Consider the following 21,229-nt stretch of genomic DNA (forward strand, 5'->3'; position numbering starts at 1 on the left):
CAGCCGGAAGCGCCGTGGTGTTGTTTTAGGGTACGCACGGACCAGTGGACAAGCGAGGGACCGTGCGACTTCCTTTCAACGTCCGGTTGGACTTGGCTTGTAAACACTCAACACCAAGAGCTTGGAGACTTGCTTACGGCGTCTCTTGGTTTCTCACGACTTGCCTCAGCTGGTGGTGGGGTCATGCGATGGCAAAGTCACCGTCGTTCGTGGCGCGTGAGGCCCAAAGATACAAGTGCAAGCAAGACCTACCCATCGTTTCCTCTCCAAGAGATCCTTGAACGATTGTTGATATTTAAACGCATCCAGACGGTTGAAGAATTCTCTAGCTGCGTCTTTGCGGTGGTACCACATGCTCTCAAATGTCCAAATCCTATCTCCTCGTCCCCCATGAAACCAGCGCCTTCTTCTTTCCTCAGGTTGTTTCCCTCTTCCGTTCTTGGTCCCGTCTTCTCGAACGATCTAGCAACACGTGGTAACCCAGCGGTCCGCCGTTCAAGCGACCCAAAATGTCACACCCTTCTCAGAGAAACTTCCATGGTTTCCCACTCGCTTGTCGAAACTTGCAGCCGCTCTCCCGCCAAGGCTAGAGGCACAAGCTGGCTGTCAAGACAAGCCTTCCGCAAGCCAAGATCTTTTGCGTTGATGGAAGTTGTGGGAGCTACTGGATAGGCTTTTCGGGAGAAAGAAAACGCGACTAGCCCCTGAAAGGGTTGAGGCTCTAAGAGGCGTAGCCATTTTCTAGGGGAGGCGAGACGTTGGAGCTTTTGCTCGCGAAGACTGGCCAGGCATTCTCGCACTAGAAGCTTAAACACAGGAAGCGGGGAGAACTTTTGCTTCGATGAAGGACATGAAAAGGTGGGCCGGGGACATGAGCAGGCAGACCTTCAGCAGCACGCCGAAAGAACACCTGACCCACAAAAACCGCATCACAACTGCCCCAATCTTCTATATCACACCTCGCAGCAGCACCCAGAATCCACGCATAAGCCTGCCTCCGCAACAGCCACCTCGGGCTCAGCTGCCCAGTCGCTCCACTTTCCGCCCACCTTAGCGTACCGCTCGCTGCATCGAGCGTGGTCGACCATAGTGTCGGAATATCCCTTTGCTCCCCAGACAGCCTAGTCCTCCTGACAGCAACCAGGGTTGGCGGGTAAGCGAAGAAACGACCTGGATGCTGGGCGGTGTCGAGATCCAGAGCCACGGGCTCGGCAGGGGAAGGGGCACGCGAGTTACACCAAAAAGCCTATCGTGAACTTGGAGAGATGGAAGTAGTGCTTCACGTGTTGGACGCAGTCAAGAGAACAGTGGAAGAAGGAACGCGAGGTCTACTCTAGACTGTAGCTCAGAAGATGAGGGGATTTGTGAGGAACACCACGACGAGCTCATGGCAAAGGTCGACATGACCGTGAAGAGACGCGCCTTAGGTGCCAAATGCAGAAAAGCAAAAAAAGAACAAAAGTAAGTAAGCTAAGCGAGCAATAACGATACCGCCAGCGGGCAAAAAAAGACAAAACAGTTCGGGCTGCAAACCCTACATCTGCACAATCCGATCCCCCGAAGGGGTATCGAACACGCGACCCCCAGGAAGACTGGCGCAATGGCTCAGAATCACCTGCAAGGCGTGGGCGGAGTAGCATCATCTGTCGGCGGAACCACTGCGCCAATCTGCTGTCCTGGGGGTCTTGGAAGTGGAGTGGCATTTGCAAATTATATCTTGACTGTTTTGGAGGAGGGTCAGCTGGTGCGCAATTTGCTGCGGTGGTGCTGCGGCGGCGTGTCGCTGTCTCATGCTCGTGGTGTTGATGTTGCCGTCGAGGAGTCGACGTCGCTAACGCCGTCACTTCACCTCAACAACAACAACACGTACCAATTACCGTGGTCTTGATGCTGCTGTCGTGCCTGCGACTGCGACGCTCTCACCTTTGTCACGACGTGCACACATGATCTTTGAAAGGGACCCTGGAAACCCCCTGAAATGCCATCTATTTTGGCGCCCGCTCACAATACTTCCTCGCCGACTCGACCCTGACCTCACAGCCATATCGCCTCCAGCACACAGCACAAACGTTTAAGCGGACGCAGATGATAATGAATCAAGCTCCGTAGAGCATCCATGTGGCTCGCATTAGAATCCCTAGTTTCTCGCCAGCTGGTCCTCCTTATCCATTCGCCTGCCCTTCTTCGCAACCAAGCTCCTCGCCATGGGACAAACCCACACGTCCGGCCCAACCTCATCGTCCGCCGTCCTATGCGTCTCAACCAACGTTTCAATCTGCCGCGCGACCGAGCCATTCGAGCTCAACGTTGTGATGCCCTCCGCCCAGCCGTATAGGAAAATGCTCTGATTGATAGGCGTCAGATGTGGAATCACCTTCTCCGCCACCTTCGGCAGCTGCGCCGATGCCATGTCAAACTCGACGACGCGGATGGGCAGTTGCAAGTCAGTGGGCACAGGGTAAATTGACAACTTTTGCAGCTCTTCGCGCAGTTCAGCGCTGGACTTGCTCTGAGTAGCTGGGCCCTCGATCAGCAAGTCTGCTCTTCGCACTTCCGTTTCGGTTCCGATGGTCGCGACAATATCGCGCATTCTATGCGCTGCCTCGGAAGTGCAGAAGAGCTGTCGAGAGTTTGCAATTGCTGGGAAGAGTACGTTTGGCATCAGCGGTTGTCGCTGCTCGTCGCGGATCTGTCCTTGTACTGCCAGTGGATACCATGGCTGGACCTGCACCGTAGAATGTGAAATGTCCGAGGCCAGAGCGACGAGGAGAGTACAGTCAATGTTGAGAATTGACGTTAGGGTGTTGAGCTCGTTAAATAGAAGGTTTTCGAGTGCGGCCTCGGTTGGTGGGGGCGGCTGGAGAGCCTCGGCGCAAAGGAGTTCGATGTAGGGATAGCTTCGTATCCTGGCCAGAATAGCAGATATCTCTTTAATGCATTCGTTTGAGGATATGCGGGGCAAGATCAAGTGGACGCTCGGATGTCTGTATTTGTAGCGGTTGGCCGATGCTGCCGAGGAGAGTTGGCGGGCAAGTTTGAGAATTGGGATTTCGTCCTCGTCATCACTGTCGTCGTCGGCCGGAGGCTGGTAATCTTCGCCATCGGAGTCACTGTCACCATTGCACCAGCCTTGGCGAGCCATTTGGAAGACGAGTTGACGCTCAGAAACGGCAGATACTTTGAGCCAGGTGGCTCCATTGTCGACGATTGCGTCTACGAGCACGGCGTCTCGCGCTCTTTTGACATGCTCGCGCATTCTAGAACCGGGCGATAAGGAATGGTTTTTGGACTTGGAGGGGACTTTTGCGTTTCTCCAGAAATTCTGACGAAGGCCGACCAAGCCATGGCACCGCTTCACCGACGACCATTGGGCTTCGTAAGATGCAAGGTTGGTGGAGCTCAGCTGGTGTTTGATTTTGCCGTCTGCCTCTAGGCGGTCACGTTCGTCCTGAGTCTCGTCGTTTGACTTTGCTTTCGTAAGTAGGCGTTCAACGAAGCGTTTCTCCGCCTTGACGTCCGATATCAAATTCTTGAGGCCGGCGACAGTTGGTTTTTGTCTTTCGTGGAGTAGTTTCTCGAACTGCTCCAGCTCACTCAGGACAACATCGCACCGGCTCTGGAGCTCTGCTGCCACCTGTGATGCAGGAACCTCAATAGTCGAGCCTGCATCAGAGGCGTTGTCTGCCCCTTCAGCACCACTACCCATGCTCTTTCTCAGATTGGCTGGTGTCCGGTTTGTTTGAATCAAGCAGGAGATTGCGTTGCTTTGAGACTGCGTTGTGGAATTAATGCTGAAGAGCGTCGAAATTTGAGAGCCTGGTGCTGGATGAGTGAAGATAGAATGAGTCAAAAGAAAAAGAGTCGATGGCTGTCAACTGGACCCCAACTTTGGTGAGACCCAGGCCGTGCAGGGTCATTGTCATCGTATCTAATCCATCGCCTAGATCCGTATTATCACCGACAATTTTCCCTCGTCCTTGCGATGGACTCTCTCCGCAGTTAGCTACCTAGCGCAACACACCTCCGCTGCATGATGCTTTCCTGGAAATTGTCAAACCTCGGAAGCGACCAGTTCCACTTGCCAAAGGCAGATCGTCAGGAGACAGTGTTGTTGTCTTTTGCCCCACGTTCCCCGGACGCTCGGGTCCAACGACGTCGCTCTGAGCCCACCGCCAGTCTTCCATCACTCACAGGAAGGTTTGTTTCACAGTCTCCAGATAGGCTCTTGAACGCGTCTTGTTTCTCTCTGTCCATCTTCGCAAGAATGCTCAATCTTTCGATTGCGCCATCAGCTTCAGGCATGATAGCGCGAGCGAGCAGCAAATCCGACGTGTTGCTGCCCTAAATTTAGCTTTGGCATCCCAGAATCCCAGGCCCGTACTCGGAGGGTGCCATATTATCCCCGTTTGCCGGTGAATCAAGAAGGTGGACTGACGACTGGTCCTGGCTCATGGCTCCTGCCGCGCTCCATGGAGACCCTGACTAGCAGCATTGATGAACTGGCCCGCTGGCTGGCCGCTGCCACACGAGCAGGAAACGGCCATCTGATATAGAGCCGCTCTGCCCCGCTCTTCAAACTGGTTGATCAAGTTCCTTCGACGAAACCAATTGCGAAAATCTCCCTTAACCAAACATCCAGCTGGAGTAACTTTGGACCTTGGCCGGAGCAATTGAAGCCACAATGGGAATTCCCACCGAGTCTGTTGGGTCGCTGCCCCGCCCCACGTTCTTGCAAGACATCATTGCGCAGTATGAGCGGGGAGAAGCTTCGCAAGCCGAGCTACTCATGGCGCAGGAGAAGGCCGCCGCCGACTCGGTCCATCGCATGCAAGAGACAGGCCAGGAGCTTGTCACCGACGGCGAGCAGCGGGTATGTCTCACACTCTCCCTTTCTTTGGGCGAGCTGTTTGAAGGTGACGTGCAAGAAAGAAGGAGTATTGATTCTCCCAGGCCTCCTCATTTGCTACCTATCCGGTCATCGACACGCTTGGAGGAAAGGGCCTGGGTCCCAACTTTGCTCCTGATGGCCAATTCTTTGCGTACTTTGACGATGGTCACCACAGACAGTTGCCTCGACTGGTTAGCGGTCCATTCAAGTATAGGACCTATGCCTATCAGTACCTGGAGAAGAGCAAGACCCTGGCGAAACGATGTGCAATGAAGCAGGCAGTCATTGCGCCTAGCATGCTCTACTTGCTGTATCCTCTCCAAGGTCAGTCAAATAAACCGAATATTATTCTGGATGCTCATGATGTACAGGCGAAATCGAGGGCTACCCCAAAGACGCATTCGTAAAAGACCTCATCGACGAATGCGAGAAGGACATCCGGGGGTGCTTCGCGGCCGGCGCAAAGCGCGTGAGCATCGACTTCACCGAGGGACGTTTGACGGCCAAAAAGGACCCGCGCAACCCATGGACAAACTCGGATTTGCTCCAAACCTTCATCGACCTCAACAACGCTGTCCTCGCTCGCTTCAGCACCGAAGAGCGCCAAAACATTGGCGTCCACACCTGCCCTGGAGGCGACTGCGACAGCGTCCACAGCGCCGAGGTCCCGTACCACGAGCTTCTGCCCAGCTTGTTCCAGATCGATGCGGGATACTTCCTCATCCAGTGTGCGAGTGAAAAGGACAAGGAGAAGGTGTACAAAGAGATTGGCGAGCACATTCGAAAGGACGCGAAGGGGGTAAAGCAGGTATGGTGGATGCCCAACACGAGGAAGCATGTTCGCTTACCGAAACAATCGCAGGTCGCCTTCGTCGGTGTTGTCAACCCATTGAATCCAAAGGTCGAGACGCCCGAGGAAATCTGCGAACAGCTCATCGCGGCGTCCAAGCACATCCCTGTAGACCAGCTCGGAGCCAGTAAGTATACGTAGTCTTTGAATGCCTTGCCTGGATGACAGTGCTAAGAATGATTTTAGCGGACGACTGCGGCTTCAGTCCCTTCAGCATCGACGTCAAGCCAAAGCATGGTTCGCCAGACGCCGCGAGGGACATTGCATTCGAGAAGATTGCAAACAGAGTCAAAGGAGTCAAGTTGGCCAGCGAAAAGCTGGGCGTGTAGGAAGTGTCTCAACATGTCCAAATTTGACTGGTTGGGGGCGTATGAGAGACGGCCTACGCAGGCGTTGTTGAATGAAGTCATGTCCTTATATTGTATGAAGCTATCCTTGATAGTGCTCCCGGGTCGGACTCTCAAGTCCTTGGAAGCTAAGTATTGGTGGGACTCGCTTTTTCCCTTCTCTCGCAACTAGCAATTCTCTTGATGCCTTGCCATGCTTCTTGAAATGTGATCCGCCAAGCAAATATCCCCACCGGAGCCAGCAATTGTCCATGCTACTCGTTTCCTGATTCCATCCTTGCGCCTGTGAAGCAAACTCCGAAAAAGCAAAAACGCTATCAGTCTCTAGATGCCATGCAAATGTGTCCCGCATGCGGAAATTGCACCATGTCGTCACCGCTTACTCTGCAGAAGCAGCGGTAGAAGCAGGACTGGGAGCAGTTTCCGGACTGCTTCCGTTAGACTCTCCATCAACTGTCACTACTGGTCTTCCTCTCGATCCCAGACCGGCCCAGCTCTCTCCTGCCGTCTTCAGGCATGCAGTCAAGTCCAAGTCGGCGAACCACCGCTCGCGCCTGGTAGTCTCCCGGCGACCGCCCTCGAGCGCACTCCTGGCTGCACGCGTCGTCCGCACGCGTTTGCCTTTGCCGCCAGCCGAGAGCAAGTTGCTGGCGCGCAGGCGCTTGGCCTCGAGGTGCAGGTCGTACGCGGCGATCGAGCGGACATATGGCGCGAGATCCGTGGTGACGATGGAGAAGGTGCGGTCAAATGTGGACGAGATGAGGCCGGATATGGTGGGGCCCATGTTGGCGGGCGGCTCGGCGAGGGGGTCGAAGACGAAGAATGAGGGGCGTGTCAGTGGGTGATGTGTCCGAGTGCGGTGAAGGTGAGCGAGAATGAGGTCCGTCGGGTTTTCGGACGGTGTGGTGCAAGAGATTTGAGGCGCGCTGGACGAACGCTCTGACGCGAGATGAGACGCAATCGCAATGTGGGTATCAAAATGAGAAAAGTCGATGAGAGGGTCGGCTTGGACAAGGAGGTATGGCTCTGGGTAATTGGAGCGTGTTTTTTCAGTCAAAGGTGGTAAGGTGGGATCGAAGGTGATCTGAGAAAATGTTAGCCGATGCTCTTGGGTGCAAGATGAGGTCCTCACTCTGTCTCCCATGCTGACCCTGCAATACACATCGGCAGCACTAGACATCTCAGCCAAGCGCTCCATGTCTTGCAGTGTCGAAGGGCCAGTTCTTGAGGCTTGATTGTACGAGCCAGGCTCAAAACCCCACAGGTCTGTTAGCTCGAGCAAGAGTTCGTGTTGTCGATCAAACCCAACATGGTCGTCTTCTGAGAAGGTGTCATGGCCGACCCAACCCATGCCGGCTTGGTATGTGCCTTGACTTGCCACGCGAAGTGTCTGCCCTTGCTCATCGACATCTTTACCCGGTGGCCACCGTGGGTAAATCCACTCCAAACCTCCCTTTCGATCACCAACGGCCATTTGGCACCAGAAATCTAGCTCCATGATGCTTGAGCGAAGGTCGTAATTCTTGACTTCGTAAAGCTTTGAAACGGCCTCACGCTCAAGCACATGTCCCTCAACGGCGGCCAGAAGCAACATGTAATCGCTTACGACAGGCTGAGGCGCGGGAGAAAAGCGGAGTTTGGCGTGTAAAGAGGAATCAGGAATAGGAACAAGAGACTCGTCCGTGCAGGTCATGATGATCGGGCGTTTGGAAGAAAGGGCTAGGTGCCCTACAGTTTGCCAGAAGTTCTTGTCGTCGGCAAAGAGGACATCGACTTCCTCTAGCAGAATCACAGACTGCTTCTGGGTATGCTTTGGCTTGCCACCTAGGGTTGACTGTGAAGAGCTCTTCTTTGGATGTGATTCAGCCGCATTCTTGACTTTGGGCTTGGCTTTTGATTGAGTCTGAGCCTTCGGTTTGAAAAAGGAGCTCATGCTCTTTTGCTTCCCGCTCTGAATGTCTTTCTGAAGGGCATTCGTGAGAAGCTCCGCATCTTGATCAGCAGCAGACTGTTCCGCATCCTGAATGGGCCCTTTGGATTTCCGCTGCACAATATGATTCTCAGTCATGTCGCCAATCTTGTCCAAGACATCTTTGCCGCTTCGACGACTGCTAGAATTGATTTCAAATACTTGGAAACCAAGCTCAGCTGCGACAGCATGGATTGCAGCAGTCTTCCCTACGCCATGTGGGCCGCTGATTAGTACCAGATTGTGAATCTTAGATTTCCCAGCTGCCCATTCGCTGCCGAGTCGGATCATGGACCTTTGAGCAGAGATGGGCATGTCAGTTCGACCAGGTTCTTCCGCTTCGGCCATGTCGATCTCTCCCAATTCGTCGTCAGAGATGATGAAGTCGTCCATGTCGTCATTCTTCTTCCTCTTCCTTTTGGCGGGCTTGGGAGCAGCGCCCTTTTTCTGGTCACTTTTAAGGCCATTTGCACCTTCAACAGCTGAAATCGTGAGTGATTCCATCCATTGTCGGAGGGCGGCGACTTCCACCGAAGATCCGAGGAACTCGCCACTGGACTTGGGGGCGTACTTTTGTACCCAAGATGAGGATTCACATGTACCTTTGTCGAAAGGGGTCAGAGTATCTGCAATTCTGTTGAAAAGAGATTTGAAGAGGGGATGCGCTGATCCTGATGGTTGGCCCGCACTATTGAAAGATATCGTATGAATCTGCTGCCGAACTCGTCGTTGAATTTCCGGCCCAGTGGTGAGCAATCGCTCCGGCAAACGCGCTCCGTATTTCGGATCCGGATGTTGAGCCAAATCCTCAGCCAGGCACGGTTTCAATTGTTGCTTCAGACAGAAGACCAAGTCTTCCTCTTGAGGGACATGGAAGATGTTGTTTTTGAGTTTCCGGTGTCCACATGCTGCATGAAAAGGCTGTGATTCCGATACGGGAACTCGAACGTCCTCTACACGGGCAATACCCTTCCATGGCCAAGGAGCTTCGATTCCAACTCGTTTTGGCGTTGGCTTGATGTTGTGACTGGTGGGTTCAGAACTGTCGTGGATTGCTGCCTGCGCGCGTAGCTTGCCTGGAGTAATAGCTGATTCCCGCCGGTGATGAGTAGTCGTAGGTGCTGGGTCAGACTTGGGCGGATCCAGTGTCGATTCTTCTTTGCTTTTGCTTGCCAGTTTGCCAGTGAAAAAAGGATGTGTAGGCTTCTTGGGACTCGACGGTTTCGCTGGTTTAGGGATTTCCGGAGCTTCAGGTGTTGGTGCTGGTTCTCTCAGTGCCCCAGCCAAAATGGCATCGATCTTAGTCGCCAGGGTGGTTTCCTCTCCAATTGTGTACGCCATTCTGACAATGAGCTGTTTCGGCTGCTTTTCGGCCTTCTTTCGTGACTTTCTTTGCTTCACTTCACCAACCGACTCATGCTTTGGCGCCGTTGAAACAGGCGAACTGAAGCGGCCATTCGCATTGATACGCAGCATCTTCTTTGGAGGACTACTTTTCTCATTGGTATGTTCGCTGTCGTCATTCGCTCTTTTCCTCAGTGATCTTCTCGGGCTGTTCACGGATTCCGTCGAAGAGTCCTGGATGAGAGGCGGCGAAGAGGCAGGTGGTGTTTGAATGACTTGCTTCGCTGGTTGCTCGTGCGAGGATGCTGGTGCCACATCAACATCAGCCCCGAGAAAGTGTTGCACATCTTCCGTGGCTAAGGCAGAAATTTGGTCTCCACTTTCTTTTTCTTTGCCAGCTTCTTCTTGCAGTTGTTCAATCCGGCTCTCTTGATCTGGATTTTGCCTCTTTTCGACATCATCCCTTGTTGTCTGCCGGACAGGAATGACGACCATTGGCGATTCCCTCCTCCGCCGCTTGCGGCTGCCATCATTGCCTTCTGTTTCCAGCCCGGAAGTTGCATCTTCAACCTCCCCAGTGCTTGTATTTTCCAAGGCTGGCACGCTCTCGTTCTTCGTGAATACAGAAAGTGAAGTCTGCTTCACCTTGTCTGTCGCCCCAGTGTCGCCATTCTTTCTTTTGTTCGTGCTTCCCTTGGATACTGGTGGATGGGTTCGATTGCGCTTCTGGTTTGCATTGTCCAAGTGCGATTGGTCCTCATCTCCATGCTCGCGGTCGGCTGTCGAGGTCTGGATATCGGTTTGAGGCTCGGAGGGGTTGGATCCTAGAAGATATCAGACAGTTATCCCCCATGTCAAAGAAACAACATACGCTGTGCTTTGGTAAAGAAAGGGTGCACTCTCTGCTGGCTCCCCACATTCATGGCCGTTCCAGCCGCGCCTGCTTGTGCCATTTACGAATATGGCATTTCTTGTTGTGAGATATGTTGGTTCCTGGCAGCCGGGAGGTGTGAGAGGTCTTAAGTGACGTGATTTGAGGGAAGGAAGCTGAAGCACGAGCAGAAGATGGGTGTTTAACAGTGCGCGGGAGTTCGCGTTTCTGCGCGTAGAGAAGACGCGCCTGACTGACTCGAGTGAGTTGCGCTAGTACGGCGATCAACCGAAGATATACCGGCGTGTCGGACAAATTTTGGCCGACGCGCTCTCATCTCTCACGAACTTTTTGTTGGCGACGACACAGAGATCTTGCTCTGCTTCACCCGTGCCTTTCTAGGGCTCCTCGACCTTTCTCCAAAGTTACCAGGTCCGGTGATCTACTATGTCGTCCGGCCAGGAGTTGGAAGCTCCCCATACACTGGCATCTTTGCCAAAACCCATCGACCCGGTCAACGGGCGTACCCTCGCCTCCACTGTCTACAGTTTGAGCGGCGCAAGGAAGAGGAAACGCTCTGAAATAGCCATCAGCGTTGATGGGGATAGTCTCAGCATATATAGCGTAAGTGATGCGCTCAAGTTCCAGCACGAACTGTCGAGTCTAATTTTTGGCATTTTTCAGATTCAAACACCGCGCTTGATCACGTCGTACGCGCTCGCTCCCCAAATTTCATTCGTCGCAGCACCGCTCTCTGTCTACTCCAAAGCCTCGAAGCAACGCCCCGCAAAACGTTTTACGTACGCTGCTGTCAAGGAAAGCTCGGGAAGCGCAAGGCACCAAATTCTCAGTTTCGCCGAGGAGGTTCAGAACACTCCTACTGGCAACCCCGACAAGACATCGTATACGATACCGCCCACGGCCAGCGCCGTCTTTTCAGTCGACGTTCTTCCTTTGAGGACAGACACAGAAGCAGACGACACGCACGAAGTAATTGTCCTTTACGAGAACGGCCAAATCGACTGTCTTTCCGCGGATCTCCAAACCCAAAAATGGACTGTCAATGGCCTTGATTCTGTGCCCACCGAAGGCGACCAAGGGAGCAAAGTTGAATATGCTGTTTACACAGACGCCAATACCGCGCGGCGTGGTCTGTTCAAGAGTCGAGAAGATGTGGTTGCAACCTTGGATACGACTGTGGCTGGAGATTCAGAAGTTTTGGAAAACACCACTCTGATGTGCATGGTGACTCGTCCCATCAATGCGGCCAGCGCAAGTCGTACGCTGCGCGTATTCTGCGTCCGACCTAAAACCACTGGAGGAATTACGTTGAACCGGCCAGTGGTGCAGAACCTCCTCGATTTGCCGATACCGCGTGTAGCCACAGAAGCCACTGAGGAGGCTACTACGCCATCTTACTCCCTCCACGTCTCAAGCGGTCTGCTATATCAGCTCTCTGGCGGTTCGATCTATACCCACGACTTCTCGAGCACAACTCCTTCCCTCAGGTCCGAGCTGACCGTTCCTGGAACTCCGCTTCAAAATTTTGTCCGTGTCTCTTCATCATTGCTCATGGCCGTCTCTCCTGTCTCTTGCGGTCTTTACGACGTCAAGTTCAACTCTGTTCAGGCAATTCTTCCACTGGGCCAAAAGAGCGAAAGCAGCAAAGGAAAGAAGCGGAAACAGTCCATCTCGCTCAACTCGCCCGTCCTGATGACTCTGTTACATTATGTCCACGATCTCGGCATGGTGGTGGGAATGGCAAATGACGAGCTCGTCGGACTTCAAGTCAGCACTGACCTTGCACCGTCCAAGCGGACCAAAGTCCGTGGAGGTCTCTTGATCGATGCAATCGGGAGGGGTGTCGGACACAAGTCGAAGGCTGTTGACGCGCCGTCAATGGGCCCTTACCCGCTCGGAGTCTGCCTCATCAACCCTGCTGATGCTCCTAGTAAAGAATGGCACAGCTGTCGCAGGCAACTTGACGCGTATATCAAAGAAGACGATGTCAAGAGTTTTGAAGAGCTGTTTGCCAAGGAAGTTGGAATTCCTTTGAAAAGCAAGGACCCGAAGCCGTCAGAGGACCAGACCAACGGAACTAGCGATGCTCCTATGACGAATGGAGATACGCAGGTCGTCAAGGCTGAAGCATCAGAGGACGATTCGGAAGATCAGTTACCGGAATGGAACTTTCCAACCAGCGCGTGGGATGTCAACTTGCAGACAAAACGCCACAAAGCCGTTTACCTGCTCAAGAAAGTTTTTGCGCTCTCATCTGAAAAGAAAGACCTCCTGGTGGCCGAATCGTCAAAGCATACTACTTTGAGGATTCGGTTCTTCCCCCCGAACGCCTTCCAATGGCTCATCTGGACAGGTTTCCTGGCCACTGATATGATTCGTCAAGCCATGCGTCAGGATGCAACGGGCGTCCAGACAATCACTGCGAGCGACGTCATTGAGTCAATCATTCAATTCGACCCCGGAATGCAGCTGCTCTGCGATGTACTCAAAGGCCACCCTGCTTTGGATGTTCATCTTGTTGTTCAGGCCATCAAGGTCCTCATTCAAAGCCTCGGAAACACTTCCTTCCCTGAAATCAGGAGTCAACTGACTGCTCGCCCCAAAGACTCTGGGGAAACCACAACTATCGCCGAGGATGAAGAAAAGGCTTTCGAAACCGAAGCCGATGCGGCTGCATGGGCGCTTGCCCGTGCCGAGTCTTTTGTTGACAACGGACCTTCCGTTCGCTCCCTCTCTCTCGTCGAATCTCTTACGAAGTTGCACGCATTCCCTGCGCCCCTCGTCACACGAACCCTCCGTGATTCTCTTGCACACAAGGAAATCACTTTCCTCATTGACCTTCTGCGACTGGAGTTGCACGAAGGTGGCTGGATCAACACCTACCTTCAAGATGGTCCGAACAAGGGCAGCGACTTCGGTGATCCGTCTGACCGAGCCATCGCTATCATCGCCGACCTGCTTGGCTGCGCGCTCGACGCTATTGGCGCCGGCGGATGGCTCACTTCCGGCTCAGATGCCAAATCCGATCAGATCCATCGCCTGCGCTCGGAGGTGTCTGCCGCGCTTGAGGGCATCCACGAAGCAACTTTCATGAGAGGCGTGCTGAATGATTTTGTTCGCTACCGCGCCAAGCTCGAAAACACACAAAGCGGCAAAGAACGCGCACCTAAGAATTCGCGCCTCAACGCGAAGGGCAAGCCTATGACGATTAACACGGCCGAAGATCCCTCGTTGCCCATTGGTTTCAAGGTCGCGAACGTGGTTAGTCAAACTCAGACTGACCTGCGGGGCGAAACGAAGCAGAGGAGCAAGCGAGACATTGGCAGGCAAATCAGTATGAATGTGGGCAAGTACACCTTCGACAGGATTAACGTGTAAGCGGGAATAATTCAAAAGCATGGGGGAAGCGGAGTAAAGGGATTTGAGCATTTGTCGAATGAAGGTGATACCCTCAATGAGATTCTTTTACGTGACAGCAGGTCTCTTGTCGAACAGCAAAAATGGCGTAACTTTTCAAGTTCCACATGGCTCAGACAGCCCCTCTTGGCCGTTGAGTGTCGCGTGGGACTAAACATTCCTGTCGGACAGACCCTGAATTTTCTTCGAGACGCTTGGCCCTGCATCCGAATCGAGATTTTGTGCATTTCCTATTTTGACAGCTCACATTTCACAGAGTTTCGGACAAGACCTGTCGAGTTGTCACCAACCCCGAGCTTGGAGACAAGCTCGGAATTGTGGCAGTCCCCTTTTCAGTTCCTGATTCACTGTGCACAAGCGCGATATGCGAACAATTCAGAATCGAGCATGCGGGGAAATTCATTCATCAGGAATTGTAGGTACAAGAGAACCACAATGAAGAAGGGCAACGAGACCAGCCGTCCAGCACGCTGCGCAGCAACGCATCATTCTTGTTCCCCGCCAACCCAACGTACTCCATACCGCGTCGCCTGCCCTACCTATGCCATCTCAATACGACCACACGGGCGGGTTGGGTCCCGAATAAGGGTGCGTCCCCAAACCAACAATCGGCGTACAACCAACCTGATTGAACTGAGGCGTAACAGCCCACGCCAGCAGCCCGTTGGGATCATACGGGCTGGGGCAGGCCATGACGCCTCCGACGTAGCCTGGACCCCATGTCCCGTTGACAGTCGGCGGGGGTGCCTTGAAGGTGAAGTAGCCGGTGGGCTTTGTGCAGTTGTACCGAGCGTCCCCAACGGGGCATCCACATTGGTTGCCGTCGCACCCCTCCAGCGGCACCCAGTTCCAGCCTTGGTACTCCCACCATGCACCCGGGGGGATGCTGTGTGAGTGCTGCACAGTGATGCCGATCTGCCCGTTGACGTCGACGTAGAGATCTTGGCCGCCGGGCACCATTGAAGACTGTATGTGTTGTTAATATGTGGTCATGGCATGCCTTGGTGTCTTGTGGACGCGGTATGTTATGCCTGCCCTGAGTCCCAAGGCCATGGTAGGGGAACAGGTGGGGCAGCGTGAGGAATGCATGAGCTTACCGGATACAGAGAGTTGCTAAAGACAGAGTCCGTGCCATTTGGGCACGAGGTTCCCACATATGTCGGGCAGTATGAGCCGACTTTGGGGATAAGGAGGCCTCCACGGCCTTGAAACTTTCCTCCGTTAAGAGTTGCGTTGCCTGGCGCGTATGCGGTCAAAGTGTAGAGGCCTGTCAGAGTTGTGTCCCTTGACTTGAGCTGTGAAAAGCCCTCTGAGAAGGAGCAAAGGCTCAGAACACTGAGCAGAACCTTGGAAGTGAGAAGCATGATGGAAGAAGCACTGATGATTGGAACGAATGTGGGGAAGACTCGATGTATGAATGCTGGTTGGATTTATAGACCAGATGAGATGTACAACATTTACGAAGGGCTGACTGGCAACCAGATTGGCGTTCCTTGGAGACAAAGAAAGGCACCAAGGTCATCGAAGAGATGGTTTTGTGCACAGTAGCATACGATACCCTGCCTAGTTGCATAGGGAGTGGTCAAGAGCGGCTCGCAACGAAACCTCGCAAATCAACAGCCTCGGCTGCTTCTATTCTTGACAGGACAGAACCAATAGCTTTGGACCATGGCGATCTTCATACCTCTTTGGGACTGAAGAGAATCGGGGTCTCGAGGCGGCAAGAATGTCACGCGCGGATACGAGGTTGCTTCAAAGACATCGTGGCAGCCGACGAGGTGTGTGGGTGGACGCACAAAAGAGACAGCTGACGGGCTGCACGTATCCAGCTCCAAGATGTGGTGCAAATGACAAGGTAGAGAGGTTGATGGAGCAATAGATCAGCACTAGAGACAAAAAAGACGAGGGTGACATGAATGAAGTTGGTAACTGCGGGAATAAGGGGTGGTTGTGGAGGAGAGAGGAGTTGGGCTTCCGAGCCCGACCCGCGAGCTGGCCGAACGACCGGAACCGACGTCACTGCGCGGGGGCGGCCCGTTGCCGTCCCTGCCTGCCCGCCTGCAGTGCTTGGTGAACTTGACATCGCATCGCGCACCTACCTAGCAACCCTTTTCATTCTTCTTCATCCCATCGCGTCCATCCATCATGGACGCGCTGCCCGACGAGTTGCGTCTTCACATCATCTCTTATCTCGACTGCGACCCTCCTTCGACCACACGCTTCTTTGACGAGCCGTCTCAGCTCTTCACTTGCTCCGAAAGCCGCAACTTCAAATCCCTCTCCCTCGTCAGCCGCGCATGGCGGCGCGTCGTGATACCGTTCCTTTTTCGTCATGCCAGGATTCTGCTAGGCCCGCCACCCTTGCCATGCCGGACGTCGACCATCAATCGCCATTGGTTGCGAGACCTTGAGCCAGAAGTCTCCGAGTTCTTGGATTTCTCAAAACGGAATGAAATGAGACGGCATGTCAAGACACTTGCAGTCTGTACGAGCGTGGAGCTTGTACCCGAAAGCGCCAACGACAGGAAAGTCAACCAAGACCAAGCCCTCGACTTTTGGGACGCCATATTCTCGTGCATCGAGCCACAGACCGTCAAGATTTCTGCTCCTCCGACTAGCCTTGCCACATTGACAGGCTCGCCGGGTAGGTGCTTGGTAGATGCCTGGGCGTTCGACATGCCTTGCCATTACCTTGAGCTGCGGCAGGATCCGAAGGAGTTTGGCGTTCAACCAGCCGACATGTGTCCCAGAGGGGCAAGGCACTTGTATCCGGCGCCTCCATTGATGACAAAACGGCGCTGGTCCCACGTTGGATACAACGAAGGATCTTCCATCAAGGCATACAGTGTTTACGAGTACCAGTACAAGCGTTCCCCGAGCATTCTTGGCGAGTTACTCGTCAAAGAGGAGGACGTCCGTGTACCACAGTCCCTGACTTACGTCGCCATTTTCCCCATCAGCGAGAATCTTCAACCAGTGCTTGAATGGCTCATCAAAGAGCTGGCTTGGAGAAACCAGGGTCCTTCCGAATCCTCCGAAGTCCAAAACAGGGTCTTCGAATTCCAGCTTGCACCCGGCCCTGATTCCAAGATCATGGACGATCCATCCCGCATGCTGCGCGCTCAGCCTAACGATCTTTGGGAAGAATTCAGATTCAGCTACAATATGCTAGGAATTGCCTTTTCCTGGCCACGACTGCGAAGCGTAACATCCGTCACGTGTCGTGATTATCGCTGTCCTCAGCTCACCGAGATCATCGACGACGAAGAGCGCCTTGGGATCCTGAGGGAGCGAGGCTGGACCAAGGTCGGCTTGGACCAGTGGGTGGACAATCGCAATTGGATCTATGATCCGAGTCTGGAACAAGACGTGAGCGTAACATGAGAGGCCATCGCCCTGGAATTGAGCAGAGTTTTTATTGCTGATATCTTCTCGTCATTATCATTACACCTTGTCATTATTGTGGCCTTTTCTCCACCGCCGTAACACTTCCGGTTGCTGAAGGCAAGTCGCGAAAGAAACTTGTCCGAGAAGAGTCTTGCGAATGGTGACGGCGGTTACCAGGAACCAAATCAAGATCGTGATGATACCCATGATCTAAGACTGTCAGCTGATCCTTCACATTTCGGGGATACAACCTACCATGCCGAGAATATTGAAGAAAGCTGAAGGAAGTTCGGCTCCCAGCTGCAGAGTTGCTAGCACGTAAACTCCGGTCGGAAACGTGAATCCCCACCATCCCATGTTGAAGGGGAATCGGGAACGCGTGACTGAAGCAACAGCGAAGAAAGTCCACACCAAGCCAAATCCCCACAGAATCAAGGCGAATCCAAAACCCATGATGTACAGGACATCACCGGCCAAAGCATGGAGTGAGCCAGTCTGCAAGTGGTCAGTAGAGGTCAAGAAAGAGCTTGGGACGAATTACCTTGGGGAACAGCGTCAAACTCTCCTTTCCGAGGTTCATGATGCTGCAAAGGTCAGCAGCCGTCTCGACCACGATTTTCGAGGCACTCACGTATATGCTGCTTGTCCAATTGGACCCAACGGCATGAAAACCGTAATGATCATTTCCCGCGGCGGTAGTTTGTGCATAGCCAACCGATGAAAGTAAATGGCTAGCGTCAAAAGGGCCATGGGGAATCCGATCCCCCACAAGACATACGAGGTGAGCAGAGTGATCATGGCGTGTGACTGGTTCGGCAGAACAGAGGCCACAGCTGCACCGTTCGAAGCTGTCACAATCGGAGTGGCAGCAGGAAGCAGCCACACTGCCGTCATTGCTGAAAGATTTGTGCTCGGATGCACGTACATCCTGTCGGATTCAGTTAGCATGTGCCAAAGGATCAGAGACATGGGGCTCGCACATTAGGAACGGCAACCCGCAGGAGCAAGCCACCGCCATCACCACGTCAATCCACCACAGCGCCCAAGCAAAGTACGGCGCCCATGGGGAAGTCCACCCCGCGTCTTCTATGCAAACAAAAATGAAGTTGTTGATCAGGGTGGTCAAACCCATTGGACAACATCCGAGGAAAAGAGACTGCATGGGATGGCGCAACATGGCACCCCATGTCTTGGGAAAGAGTGCGTAGCGCAAGATGGTCAAGATCGTAATGGCGATAAAGGTGATGATGTTGATGATGAAGAGGATGGTGTAGATGACAGGTACGGCGCTGTTGGTGTATGGGAAAGCATGGAGAATGAGCCCCACCATACCCGTTGCCATTGTTATGGAATACTGTAAGACGTGAGCCGCGTGCTCTGGAAAGATTCAAAGAGCTTGGAAAGAATTTCGGCACCCAACTTACCCACGACGGCGTGTAATTCTTAATGAGCTTCCACAGCACACTTCCGCCGTCCTCTCCTTCAAGACACCGTGGCGCACGCAACGAGGCTATATCTGATGACGACGTTGTCGATGGCTTTTCTGTCTCTCCATTCGGTATCGGAACTATCCCCTGGGTCGCTAGCAGTGCTGTACTGCCATTTCCGTGCGGACAAACTCCATCGGCAACCCCACAGGACCCGAGGCTCTTTGGTGTTGAGTCGCTGCTCGGCATCGAGTGGAACCATGGCGGACGGCCCCCGGGTAACGTCTTTTCAGAATCCGTGTCCTGCACCGGATGCATCCACGGCGGAGGCATCCTGGTGGCAGTCTGGTGTTTGGGATGGCAAGGAGGTGTTGCTTCGAGCATGTGTTGAAGAGGGGTCCTATCGATGACGAACGACGGCGGTAACTGCAAACTCCGGGGTACTGATAGAAGCACGCTCAAGTTGACTCGTCAAAAGCCAATGACGACAGAACTGGATGGCTGGAGAGAGGTCGGGAGGGATTGCTTCGTGGCGGATGCTGGTTCAGCGCTAGGCGCAGGCTTTTTGTTGAAAAAGTGCCTGTGCCTGTTGAAAGAGGAAGTAAAACGCAGCTGCAAGAGGGCCAAAAGACAAGGCAAGAACCCAAGAGCTATCGCAAGCACTGTATGACACAACAGTCGTCACCGCAGCAGGTCTCCGAGCGAGTCATCAATCCTGGGACCAGGCCTTAACAGCGACCCCAAGTACCCCCCGGGCGGAAAAATTTGCCCAACTGAATCTGGCCTCACGACGCACCGCCGCCCACACAGACCCGTTTGGCTCCTCGCGAATACGCGCCTCTCTCCAATTCAAAACAATCAAAATTCCCGCCGACGAACGCTTGCGCCCCAAACGACGGCCGTTTCCGCCATCAGCCAAGGTCTCGCCAAGCCCGACGCTCCTCTCAGCAGCTCCACTCCTCCTCCGCACGCTCGCTTCGTGGTGTCTGCCATTGGTGCTTGCCACACTGATGAGTTGATGCCGACCATGCCGAGACCTGCGGCAATTCAACCGTTATCGCCATGTCCGTGAGTGCAGCTGGGGAGATGCCGAAAAGGAGATTGAGAGGCGGCGTGTCCAACGACGAATTTTCCGATTTTTTTTCCTTCGCCGTCAGCCATCGTTCGGGACCAAAGGATCGGGCTCGGGAAGGTCAGGGACTGGATGACGGCGCGTGCTCCGAATGACCGCCGATCAGACCGAAGAGCAGGCGAGAGCGAACTGTGCAGCAGCACGCTGCCGTCTTTGCCAGCGTGAGCTTCGAGGGCATCTTTTGGATAAGGCTTGGGTCCGTCGGTCACTAAATGGCTCTTGGGGGCTGGGATTCCCGATCCCAAGTGCAGACTTGCCTATCCAAAAGACCACAATGGCTGCTCCTTGTTTTACGTACAGCGGAACATCGCAGGGCTCGACCAAAACTATCCGTGTCGATCTCGTTTTCCAGCAAGCATCAACCGGCGAATAAAACAAAACAGCAACCAAACAGCCAACAAATCATCGGCTTCAGATCCTTCTTCCAGCCAGGCACAGACGCGCCGTCCCTTCAGCCTTGCACGCACACCAAATCTTTAGGCTGCCCGCCGTCGTGGCGCTAAATGCCGGTCTCCCGAGCGGAAGCGGAGCGGCGGTTGCGGGAGCGGATGTGGGAGCGGTTCGCGTGACGGCGGCGGCGGCGCTGGTGGCTGCGGCGGAATGGTCGGCGGGTTGACTTTTGGTCATCATTGGATGCTGCTTGCTTGTCGACGGCGGGAGGAGGCGCTTGGTATGAAGCTTAGCGCAACGTGGCTTGAGGCTCTGGGCTGATAGATTCAAAGAATGTCGAAGCGCTGTCCTTGAGTTGTGGCCTTTGAGCTGGTGGTACTTATATCTTACAGCCTTGTCGCCTGCAGCGGTAGGACAAGGAGGTAAAGTAAATACTTCCTGCTTCTTCGGTGCCGAACGCAAAGATTATGTGTAGACAGCAAATCTCTATCAAAACAGGGGTTCCAGCAATATTCTCATCGGCGCAATTTGCTTCGCGAACGGAGAGCCTGCTTCATCTTTCGATCTTTCCTCACACCAAGGTAATGTTGAACCTTTGGGCGAGTAACCCGATGAGGAGAACGCTTTCTCAAGATGTGTGATGTCGCTGCAACGCATGCCCACAGCGCGAGGCACGTCTCTCCGGAAGATCTTTTGGCTTAACACGAGAGCGTTTACATTTCAGTAGCTCCCACAATTGCCCTTTCAACGCGCAAGAACATCGACTACAATAGCGGAGCGGAGGTCACGCTTTATCGAAACCTTTCAGACTGCATTGTCAAGACGACAGGGCCAAATACCAAGTTCGAGGGAGCCACTTGCCCTCTATTTTGGACGACTGCTTGGACACTTGACAATACTGCCGTCGGCGTTCAGCCACACCGCTGTCCACCGTTCAAGGGTCCGCCAAGATCAGCGCCGAGATCGAATACTCGAATCATGCATGCGGCAGACGTCATCTTTGGCGTGGATGCCGTGGAGTGCCTCTTTGGGAAAGGAACGGAACCAATTGGTCGAGGAGACCAAGCGGCTGGGAGTTTTGCAGCAGGCACCAGGATGCCATTCGAATCATCTTCAGTTTTCCGCTCAAAACGAAAGAGCAAGGGAAAGCGCACAAGTCAAAGTTGAACCGGGGCTGAATTTGGCA

General features: G+C 53.7%; 7 protein-coding genes across 7 annotated transcripts; 3 read left to right on the top strand and 4 right to left on the bottom strand.

Annotated features, from left to right (window-relative positions):
- Positions 1–1,971: 1,971 nt before the first annotated feature.
- On the bottom strand, positions 1,972–3,860 carry BKA78DRAFT_318600 (uncharacterized protein). Its single transcript, XM_066888796.1, has one exon. It carries the CDS (start codon positions 3,704–3,706, stop codon positions 2,138–2,140), a length of 1,569 nt encoding a protein of 522 aa, XP_066742583.1. The 5' UTR covers positions 3,707–3,860; the 3' UTR covers positions 1,972–2,137.
- An 821-nt stretch (positions 3,861–4,681) lies between these two features.
- On the top strand, positions 4,682–6,067 carry BKA78DRAFT_297080 (methionine synthase II; the record flags this gene model as incomplete). The annotated part of the gene is made up of 5 exons (XM_066886712.1): positions 4,682–4,870; positions 4,951–5,212; positions 5,260–5,696; positions 5,751–5,865; positions 5,907–6,067. 5 exons carry the CDS (start codon positions 4,682–4,684, stop codon positions 6,065–6,067), a joined length of 1,164 nt encoding a protein of 387 aa, XP_066742584.1.
- Positions 6,068–6,464: 397 nt separating this feature from the next.
- BKA78DRAFT_354263 (uncharacterized protein) lies at positions 6,465–10,321 on the bottom strand (the record flags this gene model as incomplete). The annotated part of the gene is made up of 3 exons (XM_066891699.1): positions 6,465–7,169; positions 7,218–10,222; positions 10,270–10,321. 3 exons carry the CDS (start codon positions 10,319–10,321, stop codon positions 6,465–6,467), a joined length of 3,762 nt encoding a protein of 1,253 aa, XP_066742585.1.
- Positions 10,322–10,627: 306 nt separating this feature from the next.
- Positions 10,628–14,085, top strand: BKA78DRAFT_318605 (uncharacterized protein). The gene is made up of 2 exons (XM_066888797.1): positions 10,628–10,893; positions 10,954–14,085. Exons 1-2 carry the CDS (start codon positions 10,717–10,719, stop codon positions 13,666–13,668), a joined length of 2,892 nt encoding a protein of 963 aa, XP_066742586.1. The 5' UTR covers positions 10,628–10,716; the 3' UTR covers positions 13,669–14,085.
- Positions 14,086–14,256: 171 nt separating this feature from the next.
- Positions 14,257–15,071, bottom strand: BKA78DRAFT_297083 (uncharacterized protein; the record flags this gene model as incomplete). Its single annotated transcript, XM_066886713.1, has 2 exons — positions 14,257–14,673; positions 14,805–15,071. The coding sequence occupies 2 exons, from the start codon at positions 15,069–15,071 to the stop codon at positions 14,257–14,259; spliced, it is 684 nt and encodes a 227-aa protein (XP_066742587.1).
- Positions 15,072–15,791: 720 nt separating this feature from the next.
- BKA78DRAFT_163151 (uncharacterized protein) lies at positions 15,792–17,247 on the top strand. Its single transcript, XM_066883136.1, has one exon. The coding sequence runs from the start codon at positions 15,853–15,855 to the stop codon at positions 17,089–17,091; it is 1,239 nt and encodes a 412-aa protein (XP_066742588.1). The 5' UTR covers positions 15,792–15,852; the 3' UTR covers positions 17,092–17,247.
- Positions 17,152–18,436, bottom strand: BKA78DRAFT_253901 (putative MFS transporter; the record flags this gene model as incomplete). The annotated part of the gene is made up of 5 exons (XM_066884855.1): positions 17,152–17,304; positions 17,350–17,589; positions 17,636–17,678; positions 17,726–18,022; positions 18,075–18,436. 5 exons carry the CDS (start codon positions 18,434–18,436, stop codon positions 17,152–17,154), a joined length of 1,095 nt encoding a protein of 364 aa, XP_066742589.1.
- Between the last annotated feature and the right edge of the window lie 2,793 nt (positions 18,437–21,229).

The sequence above is a fragment of the Phyllosticta capitalensis genome (genome assembly GCF_038381095.1).
Source record: "Phyllosticta capitalensis strain CBS 128856 chromosome Unknown BKA78scaffold_7, whole genome shotgun sequence".
NCBI classification, from domain to species: Eukaryota; Fungi; Ascomycota; class Dothideomycetes; order Botryosphaeriales; family Phyllostictaceae; genus Phyllosticta; species Phyllosticta capitalensis.

What these genes read in the sequence shown, in the direction of transcription:
- BKA78DRAFT_318605 (XM_066888797.1), top strand. Translation starts at nt 10,717, where the DNA reads ATGTCGTCCGGCCAGGAGTTGGAAGCTCCCCATACACTGGCATCTTTG. An exon ending in ATAGTCTCAGCATATATAGC is followed by an intron (nt 10,894 to 10,953) that starts GTAAGTGATGCG and finishes GGCATTTTTCAG; the next exon opens with ATTCAAACACCGCGCTTGAT.
- BKA78DRAFT_163151 (XM_066883136.1), top strand. Translation starts at nt 15,853, where the DNA reads ATGGACGCGCTGCCCGACGAGTTGCGTCTTCACATCATCTCTTATCTC.
- BKA78DRAFT_318600 (XM_066888796.1), bottom strand. Translation starts at nt 3,706, where the DNA reads ATGGGTAGTGGTGCTGAAGGGGCAGACAACGCCTCTGATGCAGGCTCG.